The following is a 21,978-nucleotide window of genomic DNA, read 5'->3' on the forward strand; positions in this document are numbered from 1 at the left end:
GATAAATGTTATAATGAGGGGACCACAGGTCACTATTAGGATGACCCGGCCTGAATGTTGGTCCACCACTGCTATGTCTTGTATACCCGACGTATGTCACACCAACTAGGCGAATATCTAGGAGATCTAGATGGCTGAGCTGGATAGGAGATTTCCATGCCCACCATATGTGAAATATGAAAAGGCTGAGAAGTTGTTTTTTTACGTGAACATCGTGACTTTGTTGGCACCATACTCGTATTCGTGGGTTTGACCAAATGTCGAATGTTTAGGACATGCGTTCATCACAGTGGCGTCTCCTTCCATATTATGCTGGCAGGTCGAGGAATGACTGAAATACCGTTATATGACGTAAACACCAGAGACCAACCAGTCTCAGTATCTCCCGAAACAGATTCCACTGGGTGTTAAGGTGAGATGAGGTGAGATGAAATGGGGTTTAACGTCGCGTCCAAGGTTATTGCACTTATATAGCGACGTGCATGTACGTGTGTGTGTTTGTGTGGCTGCTTGCACTAGACCGGACTGATGCCGATTTATAGTGCTAGCTCACTGAGATACCATGCGGCAGTTTAACATGAATACCCCACTCAGACACAGTATACTGACTCCGAGCCGACCAGTCCTTGTTTTAGCCCCTTAATGCCAAGCGCCAGACAGGGTAACAACAAGTACCATCTTTTGATATGACGCGGCCGGGGATCGAACCCCGGATCTTCCGCTCTCCCGGCGGACGCTCTACCACTAGACCACGGAGGCGGTCTAAATTGGGTGTTAAACGCGAAATAGCGGTGATAATTATATGAACGGATCACAGAAAATCAGTGATGAGACCAGGTATTCACGAAAAGGGTGAACATTTCTGTCCTACCGGTAGCACCGCCACTCGCACAATTTGCATAAAAAGTAAGTGTCTGTTGCCTGAACCCGTACATCAGAACTTCTGCCATTGGACAGCGGCCTATAAACAGCAGTGTCTGAAATAATATCAAAAACTTACACGCTATCAATCACTGGGAGTGCCCACAATAAGGGCTGTCTGGTCTTGACATATAACGCAGGAAAATGTTGAACAACAAACATAGAAACGCTATTATGAGTTAAAATGCCATGAGAGAATATATTCCGGTCGAACCAACTAACATGTCATTCAACCAGATAACATCAGGTGTTCCAGGACAATGCTTTTCCCGCATGCGTTTTTGTATCGTCCAACACATTTATACTTGATCATGACACCGTGTATATGACGCAGCAATATCAGCTCTGCTTTAACGCATTGACAAATATATTCTTTGTCATTTTATATCTCCATAAATCCATTTATTTTGCCCAGTATAGCTAGAGTTTGGCTGTATATCATGTTTCAGAATCATTATTCTAAAAAGTTATATTCTATTCCAAAGTTATAATGAGTTATTATATAAACTTATGGACATGAACAATTTGTTTAAAGTTCGTCGTATGAACGCATTGATAACACTGATGATGTGGTGAAATCGTAGAACAGACTCTGCTTTTAGCAACCATTTCTTATGTGTCTATATTCACAACTGTTGAGGTACAGTCAAACATCCTCTATATATACTGAACCGCAAAAGAAACGTCACCATGGCTAGATATATGAGAAACGTTATTTGTCCAAACACTGTAAACATACTTTGAGACATATTAAAAAGATGAAACTTGGCAAAACTGATCATCAAGGTCGAAATTAAAGTGTCAAATGTTCTTAAAGTGAAACATAACACTAGTCTCTGGGAAAATGGCATCAAAAGTCAGTATCTCGTGTGTCCGCCATGTGCATTGATGACTGCCGTGCAACGTCGATACATGGATTGGATGAGGCGGTTGATGAAGGCCATAGACACTTGAGCCCACACTCTGAGGAACGCCTGGCGCAATTCAGCTGCAGTTGTCGGCCTTGGTCGGACGTCATTCAGCCGTCTTTGAATCTTGTCCCACAGGTGCCCAATGGGATTTAAATCGGGACTAAGGGCAGGCCACTGCATGTTCCTCATGCCATTCTGCTGGAGGAACTCTCTTGTTGCTATCGCGGTGTAGGCACGGGCGTTATCATGCTTATCCGCAGCAGTAACAAAGCGATCTTGAAGAAGCTGTCGCACAATCTTACGATCCTGACGCCGGGTGGTGACCCTTGGTCTTCCACTACGTGGTCGGACATCTGTAGTGTTTGTAGTTTGGTACCGTTGCTGGAGCCTGTATATGGTCCTTACGTGGACTTAAAATGCATTGGCTACTTGCCGGGCGGTTTGTTCAGCTCGCTGATTTCTTGTCAATCTTGGCATGTGGTAGCAATTCAATAAGGAATGAATGTTATCCGATCTGGGGGGATTTTTATAGGGCAAGAAATGGGGGGTCGCATGTGCATTTCAATTTACACGGAACTCACACGCATCGGGTTACCATGGCCGTTGCCGTGATAGGTTTGGGCGATCGGTTTTATTGTCATCTGCTTTGGTTTTTTATCAGCAAAATTCATTTTTCCGGACAAGAAAATGTTAAATCTTAGAAACTTTGACAAAAATTACCCAGATATTTAAATGACAACTTTTCATGCAATGTTACTTGGGTGACGTTTCTTTTGGGGTTCAGTATATAATGATTTCAAAGAGCGTCATACGACTCTCACTCAGAAGTTGTTTGGTCAAGGTTCGCAACATTCAAGGCCACGGTAAAGCTTTCAAAAAGGTTTTCTGGTAGAAATGAGAAGGACATTTCCACATTTGACCATCAGTGACAAACACATGTCCGATGCCCTTCCCTATATTGACAAGTACCATATGTTCCCGCATGTTTTCAGGCTAAACAACGGAACTGTGCTTGTGACGGGTGTCACCGGTGGGGCCTGATATTTTATAGTGATTCATAAACACCTGGGTGCCGTTGTTCAAAACAACCTTAGCGCTAAGGTTACCTTATATCCTTAGTGTTAACCTTAGGCCTTTACTAAGGTTGACCCCCTGTTGCATGAAACTACCTTACGCTAAGGTAGCCTTAGTTAAGGTGAAAATTTTAAGGTTGGTCAGACCCAACCTTAGCCACGCTAAGGTTGATACTTCATTGAATTTCAACATGGCTACTTTCTTGTTGATGTGTGAGGAATGATAGATACACAAATTTGATCTCATTTACAAAGTAACGATGCTGCATCAGCTAGGCTGAATGTATGGTAAAACTTACTTTGCGGCTATTGCATCCCACTCCCTCATTTTGGATTGATTGGTGATTGTTGAAGAAAATGCGCCGAATAAAACATGGCTGCGACACTTGGCTTCATCGGCCAAGAGTGTCAGCTCACTTGATGTAAAGTTTGATTGCCGACACCGTTTCTGTGCACTGGTAGACGGCTGTGTCATGTTGAAGTAGCAATATTAGTCGTCTGCAGATGCGAGCAGGGGAGATAACTCTCAACCGTAACTACGGACATAATTGAGTCTCCCACACTAAAGAGTTCAACCTTAGTTAAGGTTGCCGCTAAGTATCCTGTCCACGTTAAGGTTGTCCAAAGGTAGTTTTGTGCAACGGGCGTAACTTTTTGATAAGGTTACCTTAAGATTAACCTTAGTAACTAAGTTCAACCTTAGTAAAGGTTGTTTTGTACAACGGCACCCTGCTCTTGATGTAATCGTACAATGGACTCTGCTCGAATGATCATGGACATGTTCTGGTCGCTTGTATTTACATGCAGGTCATCCCACGTGGTACAGTTGGGCCACAGCAATATCGTCAAGCATATATCCGCCGTAGAAAATGGTTGTTGCTCTGGGGGATACTTCTTCAATATACAACACAAGTCCGTCTGCGGGTCCACAACGTTTTATTGTGCATGGGAGCTTCACTAGGTGTTTCGTGTTCAGCTCCCAGATCTCAACTGCCCAGCTTGCGCCGGTCTAGATGCATCTTCCCTAGGCAAGAGAGTTAAATGACTTTAAAAGTCCAGTTTCCACCCTTGCCGAACTAGGCTGGAATTCCTGGGCTTGATCGTAGCGCCACCAGTGGTTATTACGAGTTATGTCCCTTCTAAGCCTCTTCTATGGACCCATCAGATTCAATCACTTGCATTTGTTTCAAACAAAACGGTGGCGCCCAGTCAAGACTATATGGTCGATCATCAAGATCTATGTTGTGATAAAACGGTCTTACATCGCAAAGTGCATCAAATCACGCGAGCAACTTGATTAAAAACATGAAAAGGTTTGGAAAATATCGTGGGGGGGAGGGGGTGGGGGTGGGGAGGAGGAAATGTGTGCTACTGCCCAGCGCGCACTGCCCGCGGACCACTGTATATTACTGCACTGTATATTACACTTGAAATACTGTATACTGAATGTGATACCTATACCGTGAAAGCCCTTTCACATTAGGCCCGTGAAGATTCCGGGGTAGAATAGGTCTTCAGCAACCCATGCTTGCCGTAAAAGGTGACTATGCTTATCGTAAAAGGCGACTAACGGGATCGGGTGGTCAGGTTCGTTGACTTGGTTGATGCATGTCACTGGATTGTCTGGTCCAGACTCGATTATTTACAGACCGCCGTCATATAGCTGGAATATTGTGCGGCGTTAAACAACAAACAAACCAACCAACCAACCAAATCACATTTGGTCGATGCTCATGATGTCAATCACTGGATTATCTGGTCCAATTGTTCGGAGACCACGATCCGGATGATTACCATGAACATCCACAGGGCCACATGTCAAATGATCCGAACTGAAGCATATCCAATCTATTCCAACCATAGGTTCAAATAAACAGCATTGGTTATACCATTAATATACACTTTAATCACGTAATATACTGTTGTTGTTACATCCTAATTATATATAGTGAGAGAGCGGAGCGTGACCAAACAGTGGAGGGTGGACACAGTGTGGGTTTATCGTTGACGTGTTGCTGTACATATCATAATCCATGACGGTCTCCATGGTGTTCACAATATGGGTGTGTATCCTTCATGGTATTCTATGCGTCCAACTGTGGACTACATGTAGAACATCAAAAGGAGATATTTCTTTGACGATTTCAGAGACCAAAATTGTCGTGATTCGGATGGTGCATTAAGATGAACAATCACAAGCTAATATTTTATGGGAAATGAACCGAATGCAAAACTAAATTGAGGTCATCGGTTTCTGTAAAATGCAATTTTAAGTATTACAATGTCTATATTAACATTCAGCTATACAGTGGGATTATTATTATTATGTGCAGATTAAAATAAAAAATGCAGCAAGAGGGTTTTGGTGATCCTGGCACAGTTAGGCTGGTTAGGCTCATCATCAGCTCAGGGCCCTTGCCCCCTCTACACGGAGCCCAGACAGCGAATGGGACTTCTCCCAGGAAGCGCAGCCTAGTCAAACCCACCCAGAACTTCTGTATTACCAAGATTGTCAGAAGGGCTGTATTCCAGGCAGCAAACCCGGGTACTCTCCCAATGTCAGTCAACAGATTGGAGGGTATCAAACCTAAGGCACCGAGAACAATGGGGAGTCGGACAACTTGGTACTTGGGATGCAAGCGTGACATTTCGAAAGCGAGGTCCGCATATTTGCCATGTTTTTCCTCAATCTTGACAATCACATTTGTTTCAATATTATTGTTATTATACCTTGTCTGCCAAGCGACGGGAACGTCCGTAGTCAGGTAAAGGAACATTGGTGATAACAGTGATTCGTTAATCCGGATAATGATCCGGTTAATCCGGATAATAGCCAACAGCCATTGCCCTTTACGTAACGTTAAACAATTATAGCCACCAGGAAGATGGGGTGTCCGGATCGACCAACAACAATGGATGTGTGATGTGTCACGTGTTCGCAGACTGCCATCATCAATCAAACCTTCTTCCCTCACATCCCGTCTTTTATATTCTCAACTCCCAAAGGATTATATGTTTTACGTTAACACTGATAGGAAATATCATTCCAGAAGAAGCAAAGGTCAAATGAAAGGAATCCGAGCCTCATCCCCCTTTAACGATTTGTATTGCCATACGTGTGTCTCACATTACCCCGGAGCGTTGTCAGTAAATATTCAATGGTATGCTATTAGATGGACGACTTCATGACCCACACCGCAACTATGTGATGGGTCCATATACCAATGATTCTAAGTACTCATGCGGCTTTTACTGTTATTGGTTGTATTTGGACAGGTGTTAAACATAATCACTGACAACTGCTTTTACACGTTCGCTAGATCTCCTCCGCTGATTGCTGGGTGCTTCTCTCAGAACACGTTGATGTACGGTTACATCCCAAGGTGACACGTGTGACCGAATCGCCTAAGGTGCCATAGTTTGCTGTGCATAGTTACGTCCCTTTGGTGTGACAGAATCATGTGATCATGATTTCGAATCTTACATGCTAATGATAAAGTCCGAATTGTACAATGGATTCTGCTTCTGGCAGAGATTATTTTATTTTTGAAAGGGTTTTGTCGCTTTATTTATTTGGTTATATTTTGCTTTGTCCTATTTGAATTCTTTTTATAAACACGTTTACGGTTTGTACATGTAAAACTAAGGATTTGAATTTACTGTTATTCTAATTCTTCGAACATAATGGTCACAATTATATTCCAATGTCCCCGCGTTCATTGAGTGACAAACCAACCATTAATCCGATGATGGGTTGGTTGGTTGGTTTGTTGTTTAACGCCGCACTCATCAATATTCCAGCTATATGATGGCGGTCTGTAAATGATCGAGTCTGGACCAGACAATCCAGTGATTGACATCATGAACATCGATCCACGGGTGGCATCCTTGTTAGTATCAGTTTTACTAAGGACTAGTTACGGTATCCTCCCAAAATGCATAACTTTCAAAACGTAGAACCACTAAAACAGGAATTATTACGCTTGATTGCACAACCATTCTCAAACATAACATCTCAGTCATAGTCGTGGCCTAGTCGTCTAAGGCGCCGCGATTCGCTGTGCAGAGTTGCGTCCCTTGGGCACGCCAGAAACCTATGATTGTGGGTTCGAATCCCGGTTCGTCCCGATTATATTTCTAGGTTTGTTGCACTATACCATGCTCGTGAGTTCACCGAAGTGGGAAACGTTTGAGACCTGCATCACTTCGGTCTTTCCTCCCACATTAAGCTGACACGCCACGATATAACTGGAATACTGTTAAAACCAACTCACTCACTCACTCTGTGGCTGCAATTTCAAAATCTGTCTAGCTGGGGCCAAAGGTCTGTTAAGTATCTGCTGGACATGGGTCTTCCGATTGAAGAGTTTAAGGGTTAGTCATGCGGGATAAGCCATTTATGCTGATTTCATGTACTATATAAACAATGAGTTCATTAATTGACAGAAAAATGATAAACCCCTGAGAATTCAAAGAGTTTAATGATTTGCCGTCGACTCTGGCTTCATCCGTTCCAGTTCTTGTCAAAATATAACGACCAATTGTCCTTTATACATTTATTCTAATTACAGGAACTTCAAACTCCATAAGGCATCTGGAATCCTGGAATGATTCATTCGTTAATTAGGTGTGGCTGCATGCTTTATGTAATGGAAATCAATTTCCTGTTTCCGTTTTGGGCGTGAACCCTAATTACCTGTATTCACATGCTAAGTGAGTACTTCCTTACTCATCAAGGGGGCACGGGTGGCCCAGTCGTCTAAGGCGCCGCGATTCGATGTGCAGAGTTGCGTCCTTTGGGCACACTAGAAACCTATGATTGTTTGTTCGAATCCTGGTTCGATTATGTTTCTAGGTTTGTCAGCACCATACCCGTGCTCGTGGGTTTCACCGAAGTGGTAAACGTCTGAGACCTGCATAACTTCGGGCTTTCCTCCCACATTAAGCTGACACGCCGCGATATAACTTAAATACTTATAAAAGCGACGTGAAAACCCAACTCACTCACCCACTCCCTACTTATCAAGGATGTCCCTTGTTATATAGTTTCGTCTAACCACGTAATTTAATAAGCAGCATATTCTCAACCAACATGTCATCAATCTAATCACATGCTTCCGTTGTATGTTAACATGCTTTTGTGAAGACTTCATACCGCCCATCGGAGTTGATGGTTGAATGTTGTAACTAATATATGGGTATGGCTATAAGTAAGACTAAATACTGGCGCAAATTGAATCAGTACGACCCCACGTTGTTTTCTTGTTGAGAATAATATGATATAAGGCTATCCATAGCTTAGGCCATGGTATGATTATGTATGGATTATGGTTAATCTGTGAGGCAGGAATCAGGTGGTACATGTGCTGGGCGTAGAAATATATTTCTCTTTGTACTGGAAGGAAGCACGGCATTGTGCCACTCAACTTTTGATTGGGATATTTATTTACAACTGTTAAGTAATATATATCTTTAGCAACTTGCGCAGATCGTATGTAACTGTGCCGCGTATATTGCAAACCTCCAGATACCTACCGCAATCTGTATGTAAAAGCATGATATAGCTATCTACCACAGTCTGTATGTAAATGTACCGCATAACTATCTACCACAGTTTGTATGTAAATGTACCGCATAACTATCTACCGCAGTCTGTAATTAAATGTACCGCATACCTATCTCCCACAGTCTGTATGTAAATGTACCGCATAACTATCTCCCACAGTCTGTATGTAAATGGTACCACATACATGTAGGTATCTACCGCAGTCTGTATGTAAATGTACCGCATAGGTATCTACCGCAGGCTGTATGTAAATGTACCGCATAACTAACTACCGCAGTCTGTATGTAAATGTACCACATAGCTATCTACCAATGTATGTAAATGTACCGCATAGGTATCTACCGCAGTCTTTATGTAAATGTACCGCATAGCTATCTACCACAGTCTGTATGTAAATGTACCACATAGCTATCTACTTCAGTCTGTATGTAATACGCCGCATATATTGTAACGCTATACCGCAGTTGAATGAGTAGACCTCAGTTAACATATGGCGTGTACATTTCAATCCGTCAGCTGTAACCGCAATTTACATGAATGTAAACATCGTGCATATCGCAACCCTAGGGCAAATAATGTTTACAAGTTTGTTAATTGGGATACCTTACAGCTTCGAGATGTGTATTTTATATCAGTAAAAGTGTAATAGTTTACGAAAACGAAACAAGGGACGTCGTTTCGATGGCTTTACTAATGCAGTGTGCACTCAATGCATCCAGCAGAACAAAATGACGTGCAGAAAGGAATATATCACATAAGTATGTGACATTTCATCATCGTTTGATGTCTCTGACTTCAATACCCGAGAGTAACTTAACAATAATAACTATGAGACAAATACATGCGTCATGTTATTAGAAACCTTGCAGCTATAACGATGTATAATTGGAATCACAACTTATTGAGTCAAGTGGATAATTCAAAGAGTCCGCCCGGAGGTCGAAAGTTTGGAGGGTGGAAGATCCTCAAAAGACGTTCAAATATACCTTGCGCTCGACAATAGGCGAACACAACACGGCCTGGACGGATCGAAGTCAGTAAAATGGGTTTGTATTGGGTAGCCATATCAAAGTGTGTATGGTATCTAAGTATACTAGCACTATAAAGTCTCTATAAGCTGGGACTGTTATATTTACAAGCAGCCTCACACAGACGTGTATGCACCTTGCTGTATACGGGCAATAATCTTGAATGTGATGTTAAAAACATTCTGCATCACACGACGATGATCCCCGCTGAGACTATGGTGTCCAGATGAAGAACCAGCCGTCCACGACAACACTACAGCGCCGGTTGACGACTACTGCAACTTTGGCCAGCTGTAGACGCCTGTTGTCGTTCATGACATTAAACCAGTCAATACACACCGTCATGTTACCACTCATGATCACTCAACGGCTACAGCGGTACGTCAATATAGACAGCAGGTGAAATGCAGATGCCACTATTGACAGCGATCGTCGAGTCGTGTCGTGTCGTGGCTGACGGTGTTGGAGACCACAGACTGGAGTATACCTGGTATTCTTTACCAAGGTAAGATTTTTAGGGTGAAATAATTTCGATTACTTGATGATGATTGATTGTTTGTAACGATCCGACCTTGAACTTCCCGTCCACACAGAACATTATCTTATACGGAATTATTCATGTCATAACGTTTGGTTTCTGAGTTGAGTTTGGAAGTACTTTTATATACTTGAGTCAGGTTGTGGTGTTGTTTAAAAGTGGCTATATTCATTACAAGGTTTTGTAGATTCCACATGGCCAAGATATTAACATAAATATATCCCATGTGCGAGGATTTTTTTCGCAAGGTTGTGTGTTTGGCTAAACATATTGACATGGGCCTTCTAGATGCATACACATGTGTATACTACTAAAAACAAGTAGAAACCTCAATCTTTATAAATGGCTATAGATACCTTGTCATTACATTGCTGCAATGTTACATTTATTTACTTATTCATTTATTTATTTATTTATTTATTTATTTATTTATTTATATATTTATTTATTTATTTATTTATTTTTTCCCGGAGAGCGGAAGATCCGGGGTACGTTAAAAGATGGTACTTGTTGTTACCCTGTCTGGCGCTCGGCATTAAAGGCTAAAACAAGGACTGGTCAGCTCGAAGTCAGTATACTGTGTCTGAGAGGGGTATTCATGTTAAACTGCGGCATGGTATCTCATTGGGATAGCATCAATCCGGACTAGTACTAGTACACATACAAACTCGCATGCACGTCGCTATATAAGTGCAATAATCTTAGACGCGACGTTAAACCTCATTTCACCTCACCTATTAACTGTTTCATAAATTATTTACCCCGGTTAACTTTATATTTTACTTTCCTTCCACAAGACCTGAATCCAAGTGATGCTTTGTTGTCTCATTGTATGCTGCCAGTACCCAGTCTAGTTTTGAAAGTTGCAATAACTGCAACATTTGATATAAAATGCAACATATGTAATATCTAACATTAAAACCGTTTGAGATTATCTGTACTTTATCTGTCATTACCTTTTAATCATGAAATAACATCTGAGGTCAGGCACTTTTAAACACGACTAATTCCTTTTCATAGTCATAAGAGATACCTGCTTAAGTCAGAGTTGATGGTACGAATCCAACTATATCATGATCATGTGTTTATGAATTACTAAAAATATAAACACAATCAATGTTTGTTTTGAATAACTTGCATCGGGTATGCTTGACTGGCAACTGGCTCTAACATGGCCTTATTTTAACGACCCGTGAAGATTCCGGGGTAGAATAGGTCTTCAGCAACCCATGATTGCCGTAAAAGGTGACTATGCTTGTCGTAAAAGGCGACTAACGGGATCGGGTGGTCAGGCTCGCTGACTTGGTTCATGCATGTCATCGATCCAAATTGCGTTGACTGATGCTCATGTTATCAATCACTGGATTGTCTTGTCCAGACTCGATTATTTACAGACCGCCGTCATATAGCTGGAATATTGTGCGGCGTTAAACAAACCCACAACCTTATTTTAACGCGGGATGAGCTGGGGGGGGGGGGGGGGGGGGGGGGGGGGGGGGCACGTGATAAAAGAGTTAGGTCGTAAGCCCGGTGTCCATGACTACATTGAGAGACGACCATTTCTGGTGTCAACTACCGGGATGGTACTGGAGGGTCGCTGCGAATGAAATCCCGATGCCTCTCGTCTTGGATTACCACAAGGGTATCGATGATTGGGGTGGCAGCTTGACTGCAATAGCGTGTTGCAATAACGTCAATCATAAGTTAGACCATTGGGACACTTGGTGTCATCATTGATTTTGTCCATTCATACGAATGGCACCACTTGTTTCGTATTTTACGCCCGATGGCATCTCTTTCGTCGGATAATCGAGCCCTGTTGTTCTCAGGAATTGGCGTTATACATTTAGTCAATTGTGCGAAAAACCTCAAAGTATCACATCGGTATGTGTTCCAAATACCTGCAGACTTTCCGTTTGATGCCAAATCGTGGTTCAATATTAATGTCATTAGTTATCATGTCCAGCTGTTCTCGTCATTATTCAGAGATATCGTTGAAGTGATTCATGTTTAGCATTTGTACTTCATGGTCGGATGGGCAGATGTGACAGCGGACAACTACAAATATCGCCAATTCTACGGGCAGTCCGTCTGATATGAAAATATATTACAGTTATCTGCTGTTATTTGACGCCAATACCACAGTAAACATGCGTTCGAATCGAATATTGTAAAACTATGAAATATAGTAAACAGGCTTACAGTGACGTGCTATATTTAGCACCACTGGGTTTTTAAATACATAAGTCCTAATATTGAAGTCGTGCACAGAAAGGGAATTACTTTTTGATCAATTACATCACGTGTGACTTTACGTCTTCCAGTCTTTAGATATCAGTCAATGGCTTCCTTTTAATTGATCATTTTCAAAATATGACAATGACTTCCATCACAAGGTGTTAGAGGATTTAATCTTCAGCACACATTTAGTGAACTTGTTATATTCAAACACGTATGCATATAGTTGTAACCAGGCATTGCAACTGTGAAGAAAACACTCTGAGAGTACACCACAAGTGATATAATGGTATTCCTATAAGTAAATCTTTAAGAAACGCAGGAACAGAGGACAGATATATTCACCTTTTAGCAAACGGACGTGGTCAGCCCTACCGGTAGCAATCGTCGTGAGTAACGGTAAGGGTAACGGTACAATCCCAATACATGTACATTTTGCTCCACCACCACGAAATACAAGCGTACTTTTCTCTCAAATTACGCTTTGGTTGTTTTTATTTTGTTGTTGTTTAGCGCCGCAATCAGCAATATTTCAACAAAAAGACTGTTAGTAACGCTACGTCCTGTTAGTTATCGAATCTATCTGGATCAGATTGATGGTAAAAGCCACGATCCACGCAATCAACCAAATCCCCGAGCCTCATAGGCACAGGTCGCTGGGGCCAGTTCTAACCCGGAATCCCCACCGATGTCCAATAAATGGACGAATGACGTTATTAGCACGAGGGATCAGAGGTAAAATTGTAGTTGTATCCTTCGGCAATCTTAGGCAGAAGATAGTCCCAGCAAGTGGTTGAAAATGCAATCGGGATGTCACGTGATGAAGCTTTTCACAACTTTCACAAGCGAATTTGCATACCGCATGAATTTGACCAATGAAGCCTGTCCTAATTGTCAGACGGTTGACCTACATTAGCCTCACCGTCAGTTGTATGAAGGTCAGTGGTGACGTCACAACTACAGGTTTTCACAAAAACGTCAACCTCATTTGAATCGTGCTCAACGTCCCCAAATAGCATCAAAATGATGTTTGGTCCTTTAAAGCTTATTATAGATGAAGCTGAGAAAAGTCCGTGGGCAAGTGTGCCGTCTTATACGTCTCTCGATAAAGCATGATTTAGTGTGGCGTTTGAACGATGCCATGGTAACAATTAGACTCACATATAGTGTAAGAAATTGTCAATAACGGTTTTATTTAAATGCAGACTAGAGTGAACATACGATCAAAGACAGCATGTTGTGCCTGTAACGGTACATATCCTATTGTTTATACATGTTGTGAATTTGCCCATATGTCTGTTTATCGATCTCCTAGAAACAGCTATAATTGCTGATAATTAAGTGCAACGAACCCCCAAAAGGACTTTGAATAGGTTTAAAACAATCTGTGTATATTTTGTGGATGTGATATCGCACTAATCAATATTGTTTATTGCTTCCTATTGTCACCAAAAGTGTTTTCGTTAATGGTTTTATTCTCATTTTGTCTACATATGCTGGAATATCTGAAATGAGAGTGAGAGAGAGAGAGACAGAGAAAGAGAGAGAGCGAGGGATCCGGAGAGAGAGAGGGGGAGAGAGAGAGGAGAAAGAGAGAGAGAGAGAGAGAGAGAGAGAGAGAGAGAGAGAGAGAGAGAGAGAGAGACTATATTATATTGGTCACACCAGTAACTTCGATATATAATAATGATATAAACATAATTGTGTACTAATACTTACATTGCACTGGTCTCCATACACTTGGTACATGCTTACGGGTCTACGGTTGAACAATGACAATGACTTTATAGAGACAGAAATGTAAAGTGGTGCGTGACACCTATCATGAAAGGTCAATCAATTTCAATTTCAAAGTTGAGAGAGAGAGAGAGAGAGAGAGAGAGAGAGAGAGAGAGAGAGAGAGAGAGAGAGAGAGAGAGAGAGAGAGAGAGAGAGAGAGAGATACCAACTGAGAGACATTCATTACAACAGTGAAATGAACAGTTGACAGAGAGAGGGTGAGTGGCGAGAGAGAGAGAGAGAGAGAGAGAGAGAGAGAGAGAGAGAGAGAGAGAGAGAGAGAGAGAGAGAGATGACACACTTGCGAAAGTGATGTTAGAGCAGCACTGAACCTGACTTCCTACCTGATCGGTTCAGTCTGTGTATGATACACGAGTCAACCTTACAGTTTCGATAAAAAGAAATACTTCCCAAATGATCGCACGTACAAGATGGTTCTACAGTGAGTTGACTGCGGCTTATCTCTGCTAGAGTGTTACGACTCTAGTGCCGGCCTCTCGTATCGGAGCTACCGTTTACAGCGCAGTCGATACAGAAACGACTGTTAGTTTTATTACACCCTTGACCGTTCACGGAAGAGTGATTGACAGATAAAATTCTATTGCAGAAACCTTTCGTAGTTAAAAAGGCCATTATTGCCGGTGTGAGTGATTGTGAATGACAAATGTGTAATCGTCTAAACCGAAGTACGATCCACTAATATTGCAGTTACCACCTACGGCTGTTGTTGAAGTGAGGTTCGGTTAGACCGCTGCCTGACTGTGTTAATGCGGGTAGAAGACTCAAAGTGGTGCAGTCCTAACTTAACTTCAAAAGGTCAACGCCTGAGAATACCAAGTCTCGATTATCTGCCGAAACGGGTTGCACTAGGTCTTGGCTTGTAAACAATATACCCGTGCTAGTGGGTTTCACCAAATTGGTAACCGTTTAATTATATAAGATCACTTCGGGCTTTCCTCCCCAAGCTGTCAAGGGGTGATAGAACTGAAAAACATACTACTTCTACTACAACTACTACTACTACTACTACTACTACTATTACAACTACTACTACTACTACTACTACTTCTACTACTACTACTACTTCTACTACTACTACTTCTACTGCTGCTATCACTACTACTACTTTTTCTACTACTACAGTACTACTACTAGTACTACTACTACTACTACAGTACTACTACTGCTACTTCTATTGCTACTACTACAACAACTACTATTACTACTACTACTACTACAACTACTTCAACTACTACTTCTATTATCACTACTACTCTACTGCTACTACTTCCATTGCTACTACTGCTACTTCTACAACTACAACTACAACTACAACTACAACTACAACTACTACTACTACTACTAACAAAAAAGTATCATAGATGTTCACAAACATCCCTGAAGGATACACGTACAGTAAAACCTCGTCAATACACACAACCTGCCTTGCAGACAAGTCATTCTTGCTTCACGTACTCAACCACCTTAAACACAGAGACCTCCTCAGAGACGGTAAAAATGAAACCTGTATCCTTTTTAATTAGGTTATTTGTCAGCCGATATTTAATGTACGTTACATTAGATGTGACAAAATGTTGCCCAAAAAGGTCAACTAATAAGACGTAATTACATCATTCTTTTTTCTGACTGTGTAAAGAAATGGGGATTAGGCACGTTTGTCTTTTGACAGAATGGCCGTTGGCATTTTACACCTTCTTTTTTCATTGTTGGTGTATTATGTTTCATTATTTCCTCTTCCAATAACGCCTTGATCGTCACTTATGCGGCGAGGCCCCACGTGAGCATGTTCCAGTGTAAAAGTCATACTGCTTCATTTAAATATCATCCGATCTTTGGAAGAACAGCACGTCAAACTGTTTGCATTCGGGCACAGCTTTGGGCTAATATTTTTTAAACAATGCACAGAAATGGATCGCTGGTGTAGTGTCAATATTTAAGGTTAACATTGACCGAGAGAAAGTGCTTTGCGTGTTCAATGTTCGTGTTTAACTTGGGAAGCAGAGAATCCAAGAAAGGATGAAAATAGGGTTGCCACGTTTATGCCATTGACTATTGTATTGCTGCATCAGGTAGTATGATCCTTTAACGTTTTTGGATATGTGTATTTCATTATATTATATATAAAACCTGAAGTAATATATCTGCTTGATCATGATGACACTGTATCATAAAGGGTTATAACCTTCTTTGTCGTAAACCCACTGCGCACGCACATAAATGAATTGATTTTATATATATTAACTGTTTGATTGGCATTCTAGAAGTTGGCAAATAATTAAGAAAAACGCACAACTTAATGGACAGCATCTTCTGGTTTATTGCTATATGCAATAAATCAGAAGTTGTAATCCATAAAGTTGCACGTTTTTCTTAATGATTTTATACATATATTTCAATTTTCATATGCATCTGTGGAATTGATGATACATTACCTAGGCGTACGTTTTTTGCAGCATCTTACTATCCATAGTTCGTATTTTTAGTTTTACAGATTTTATTGTCTATCCAAACGTTCGAGACGTTCATATTTTGATATTTGAACTTGTCAGAGAGTGTTGTTTCTCCATGCAAAATTGTAGTCGATCGAATTTCATCTGTCTTTAAACCCGTACTATTGACAGTAACATGGATGCATGGCGACTTTTAATTGATAACAACTTCTTTATTCTTTGTAACTGCGTTTAAGGGCTACTTCTACCCTGATGATTTGGTTAGTTGGTTGGTTGGTTGGTCGGTTTGTTGTTTAACGCCGCACTCAGCAATAGTCCAGCTATATGACGGCAGTCTGTATATAATCGAGGGGAACACCTCTCATGGTCTCTACAAATTGTATTTGATCTAAGGGAGTTGAACCCGTATCAACGAGTGAAGGTTGGAACACTCTCCAGTACTGTCCCTTTACAACACAAATTTCGCCGTACACATTGAACGTTTTATATGTTTGTCATATGTGGACGATTCACGAGGTATTTTTTATTCATATTTTTCTCATCTCATTTGCATCACATAATTATTCCTGTGTGTTTTTTCGACCCTTCATGGTTCAATTTGATTAAACTCAGTTTTTTTAGGCCCCTTTATTAATACACATTCAGTGACAGAACCCTGCGTCCCTCACGCTTGTACAGGTACACGTATTGCGTATACGTATAATTAGCTCAATACATTGTCGCTTTCATCTCAACCAGCAGGTGCTTCATGTATGCTGTTTTGTTGCAGGATATGAATAGCACACGAACAGCCCTCGAAGTGTCAACGCAAGGTGCCAGTAAAGCACTATTTAAGATCGACTATGACGCATGGCGACAGTGCAATGAGACCGTGCTGCAGAAGCCATACCCGGATGACGGTAAGTCCTCACCCATAGTCACTCCTTGCGAAGCCAGATACGGCTTCCCTGCCAACAGTATGACACATAGACCTACTTAATTTCGGGTGACGTATCTTGGCATCTGTATTAGCAGTTACTGCTTACATTTGCCGTTACTGTGCTCTTAATTAATGCAAAATCGAGAGCTTGTACCAGCACATGTTTAATTTCTTTGCTACACCAGCTACATTAAAATAGCATGGACGTTAACAAGTTTTTGTCACGTGAGTGTAGTTAGAATGTCCATGATCAGGTGGACGTCAATGGGAGAACGGTAACCCGTGACAAAGTTTTGACACGGGAGTGTAGTTAGTATGTCCATGACCAGGTGGACGTCAGTGGGAGAACGGTAACCCGTGACAAACTTTTGTCACGTGAGTGTAGTTAGTATGTCCATGATCAGGTGGACGTCAATGGGAGAACGGTAACCCGTGACAAAGTTTTGACACGGGAGTGTAGTTAGTATGTCCATGATCATGTGGACGTCAGTGGGAGAACGGTAACCCGTGACAAACTTTTGTCACGTGAGTGTAGTTAGTATGTCCATGATCAGGTGGACGTCAATGGGAGAACGGTAACCCGTGACAAAGTTTTGACACGGGAGTGTAGTTAGTATGTCCATGATCATGTGGACGTCAGTGGGAGAACGGTAACCCGTGACAAACTTTTGTCACGTGAGTGTAGTTAGTATGTCCATGATCAGGTGGACGTCAATGGGAGAACGGTAACCCGTGACAAACTTTTGTCACTGGAGTGTAATAATTTTTTTATTTGTATGTCCATGATCATGTGGACGTCAGTGGGAGAACGGTAACCCGTGACAAACTTTTGTCACGTGAGTGTAGTTAGTATGTCCATGATCAGGTGGACGTCAATGGGAGAACGGTAACCCGTGACAAACTTTTGTCACTGGAGTGTAATAATTTTTTTATTTGTATGTCCATGATCATGTGGACGTCAGTGGGAGAACGGTAACCCGTGACAAACTTTTGTCACGTGAGTGTAGTTAGTATGTCCATGATCAGGTGGACGTCAATGGGAGAACGGTAACCCTTGACAAACCTTTGTCACGGGAGTGTAGTTAGTATGTCCATGAACAGGTGGAGCAGCAGCCGAATGAAGAGTCACAGCTACGTACATGTGTTGCGCTGTTTACAGTTTTGTTTGTTTGTTGTCGCATTAAGATGATAAGAAAACTTAAGAAATAGCATAGGGGATGTTTTTTTCCAAACGTCAACCGAAGATTGCTAGCTAACGGCTGGTTCTGGTCCTGTCGTATGCGTCGCACTATCTCATCCCAGACATGTTCTGTGGGTGAGAGGTCTGGAGAAACAGCCGGCCATGGCAGTATAGCATGTTATGCAGCCTCAAAATGTCCGTTACAACACGTGCAACATGTGGGCGGGCATTACCCTGCTGCAAAGTGACGTTCTGTCCCTACATTTCCACAAAGGGTAGAACATTACTCGAACGATGTCGGCCTGGTAGTGTACGCCATTCAAATTGCCATTAATAATGATGCGTTGTGATGTCACTCCATACCACTGGTAACCCTTCCAACCCGAAGCTGACGACGTTGAGTAACGCACGCGTCGCTGAAACGTTCTCCTGGACGCTTGTAGACCCTTGCACGGCCATCAGAGCTGTCCAGATGAAACCTGGACTCATCTGTGCTGTATACCGTCCCGATCTTGTCTTCTAACCCTCCGATGCTGTCGTCACCAAGCTAGACGTGCCTAACAGAGACGTTGAGGCAAAACTGGCCACATCGGTGGACGTCGGGGCCGGATCTTGTGCTCTCTAAACCGGTTCCGTACCGTTCTGCTAGTAACTGGTCTCAACCCAGGAATTGTCCGAGCTGTTAATGTGGAAGTTTGGTATCGATTCCGTAGCATAGACGTGCAACTGTAAATCACGACCTTAAGTGAGTGAGTTAAAATTTTACATCGCATCGGCAATACACGACTTTAAAGTCAACGGTATATATTTTTTTTAAACTTTTAGGAAAGCACGGCTACTTTTTTTTCGTTTTTTGTTAGTATTTTTTCAATTAGTCGTAGCAATTTCCCAGTGAGGCTTTTACTTTCGAAATATCATGCCGAGTCTGTGAATATAATCACAATACCGATGTCTATATCATTGCAAGACTCGAAAGTATTTTCCAAACAGCAATATATATGCACACTTATTTAGACATTCTTTTAAAACTAAATCACAAAGAATGGTTCCAACTCACTTATTAAACCACACAAACATAGCTGAAAATGTTATGAAATGACAGTAACTGTATCAACCCTGAAATCATTTTTATCGATTTGAAGGATTTCAGATGATTACAATCTGAGGACACGGTGCATTACTTTAGGTTAAAGTACGGCTTGTCGGGACGCCCTTGTCGAGTTTTGACCAATAGTTTTAGAACGTTCTTTTAGAATCTTCTTGAAGTGTTGATAATGTGTTTCGGGTGGCTCCTCTTAATGTTACAGGGTCACTGGTGGCCCAGTCGTCTAAGGCGTTGCGATTCGCTGTGCAGAGTTGCGTCCCTTGAGCACGCTAGAAACCTATGATTGTGGGTTCGAATCCCGGTTCGCCCCGATTATGTTTCTAGGTTTGTCAGCACCATACCCGTGCTCATGGTTTTCACCGAAGTGGTAAACGTCTGAGACCTGCGTCACTTTGGGCTTTCCTCCCACAATAAGCTGACACGACGCGATATAACAGGAATACTGTTAAAAGCGGCGTTAAACCCAACTCACTCACTCACTCTGAATGTTACAAGGTGGCTACGCGTCTAAGGCTCTGGAATTCGCAACATTACAATTCTATGTAAGTCAGGTAATACCCTAGATATCGTTGCAATCCTATCATTAAAACACTATTACCTACAAACAGCACAGCAGAAAACCAAAGATTCATATTGGTATTCTCAGCAAGTTTGATTCATATAGTTCAAATGCCACTTTATTTGAGCAGTACCTAAATAAGTATTAAACGTATCTATCGACCTCAATGCTATTAAGTATCCTACGTGTACCTGTACTGAGACCATTATTTAATGTCCCACGTGGTACTAATTCTCGACATAGGTTGAACATATTCAATCGACAGCACCACATCGGGTAACACGTCCACCCATAACCCCTGCCTCGACGTTTTTAGGAATTATACCTCCTGGCCAGAAGTATTAAAATCACCTTAATGTAGCTTTTTTGGGATACTATCATGAAGTACATGTAGCAAATATCGTCCATTTCTCTTCAGCTAATAACGAAGTATGAAGTAGTAACCTCACACCTTCAGAATTACTATAAACATCAATAACCCAACCGAGCTGAATAGCGATTATCTTGGTCTTATGTCTTGGGCATTGAGAGAATGGAGAGCCGCGTAGATTATAGCTGACGGAATCCACTGGAATGAGGTGGTCAAGCACGTTGGAGATAATCCCTGCAGTCCATCATCTCCCAGGGGATTACCATTTACGTCCGAAAGTTAATTTCCATACATGTTTGAAGTGACCATCCATTTGTCCGGGAGAGCATTCGTTGCTGAGCCATCGACATTGATGAAAGGATTGACTGTGGTCGTTCATTCTTGCGGAATTAGCCTGTATGGGATCCAGTAAATTGAGTGGGGTTTCATGATGGCAGAACATGATGTATTATACAAGGGCGGAACAATATCGGTGGATGATAGGAATCCATTTCAAAGACAAAGATGGTTTGTCTTTATCTCAAAATGAAATCCGTTTGGACAACAGCTTAGTATCACAGTTCGGAAAGGGTAGGCTATTGAATGAAAGGAGTTCTGATCGATCAGGTTCAGGATAGATGAAAAGGTATATTAAAGTGACAAAACATTAGGCTCGGCGGTAGGTCATTTATACTTTAGGACGAACCATCATGCTGTAATGTCTTGAATATATTCAAAAGGGTACAGGGGCGGTCGGGTAGCCTAGTGGTTAAAGCGTTCGCTCGTCAGGCCGAAGACCCGGGTTCGATTCCCGACATGGGTACAATGTGTGAAGCCCATTTCTTGTGTCCCCGCCGTGAAATTGCAGGAATATTGCTAAAAGCGGCATAAAACCATACTCACTCAAAACGGTACAGATGACCTTGTCTTATTGCGACACCTTGCAAACTAATTTAGAATAACCTATAATGTAATTAACAAATGCTATATTTGGGATAACACTCTCAGTAAAGTACAACTTCTCGTAATCCAATCCAGGATTCGAACCCATACTCTCAGAATAAGGCACCTAATCGCTAGCACACAAATCAGCAGTCAAACCTGCTCAGTCATGGGCCACCGAGACATCCACAAACGTGAAGTCCGACGACTGGAAGTCCCTTACTTTGTGGACCTCTTTGATTAGTCTAAATTGGCACGGCTCCCATGGCCGAAAGCTATGAATACACAATGCCTTTTTAGAAAGTGGTCGAACGTAACATGTTATATAGCCCAAAACAGATTTATTCTCGACCAAGAAATTTAAGTGTTTTTTCCCAATGTAACATTTGTAACATGTGA

The 21,978-nt window shown here is 41.8% G+C and overlaps 1 protein-coding gene across 5 annotated transcripts in view; it reads left to right on the top strand.

The window, feature by feature from the left end:
* LOC124151962 (calcitonin receptor-like) overlaps window positions 1-21,978 on the top strand; it is a 216,162-nt gene that overhangs the window by 118,190 nt on the left and 75,994 nt on the right. For 4 of the 5 annotated variants that reach the window (XM_048388942.1, XM_048388937.1, XM_048388949.1 and 1 more), the window contains exon 2: window positions 17,295-17,424. In XM_048388942.1, the coding sequence (XP_048244899.1) occupies window positions 17,298-17,424 (127 nt within the window). In that variant the 5' untranslated portion in view covers window positions 17,295-17,297. Of the gene's footprint in view, window positions 1-9,423; window positions 10,005-17,294; window positions 17,425-21,978 lie in introns of those variants that run through there. The other variant, XM_048388940.1, reaches the window with a different exon arrangement.

This window comes from Haliotis rufescens, unplaced genomic scaffold, assembly GCF_023055435.1.
Source record: "Haliotis rufescens isolate VD_foot unplaced genomic scaffold, xgHalRufe1.0.p SCAF_10, whole genome shotgun sequence".
Classification (NCBI taxonomy): domain Eukaryota; kingdom Metazoa; phylum Mollusca; class Gastropoda; order Lepetellida; family Haliotidae; genus Haliotis; species Haliotis rufescens.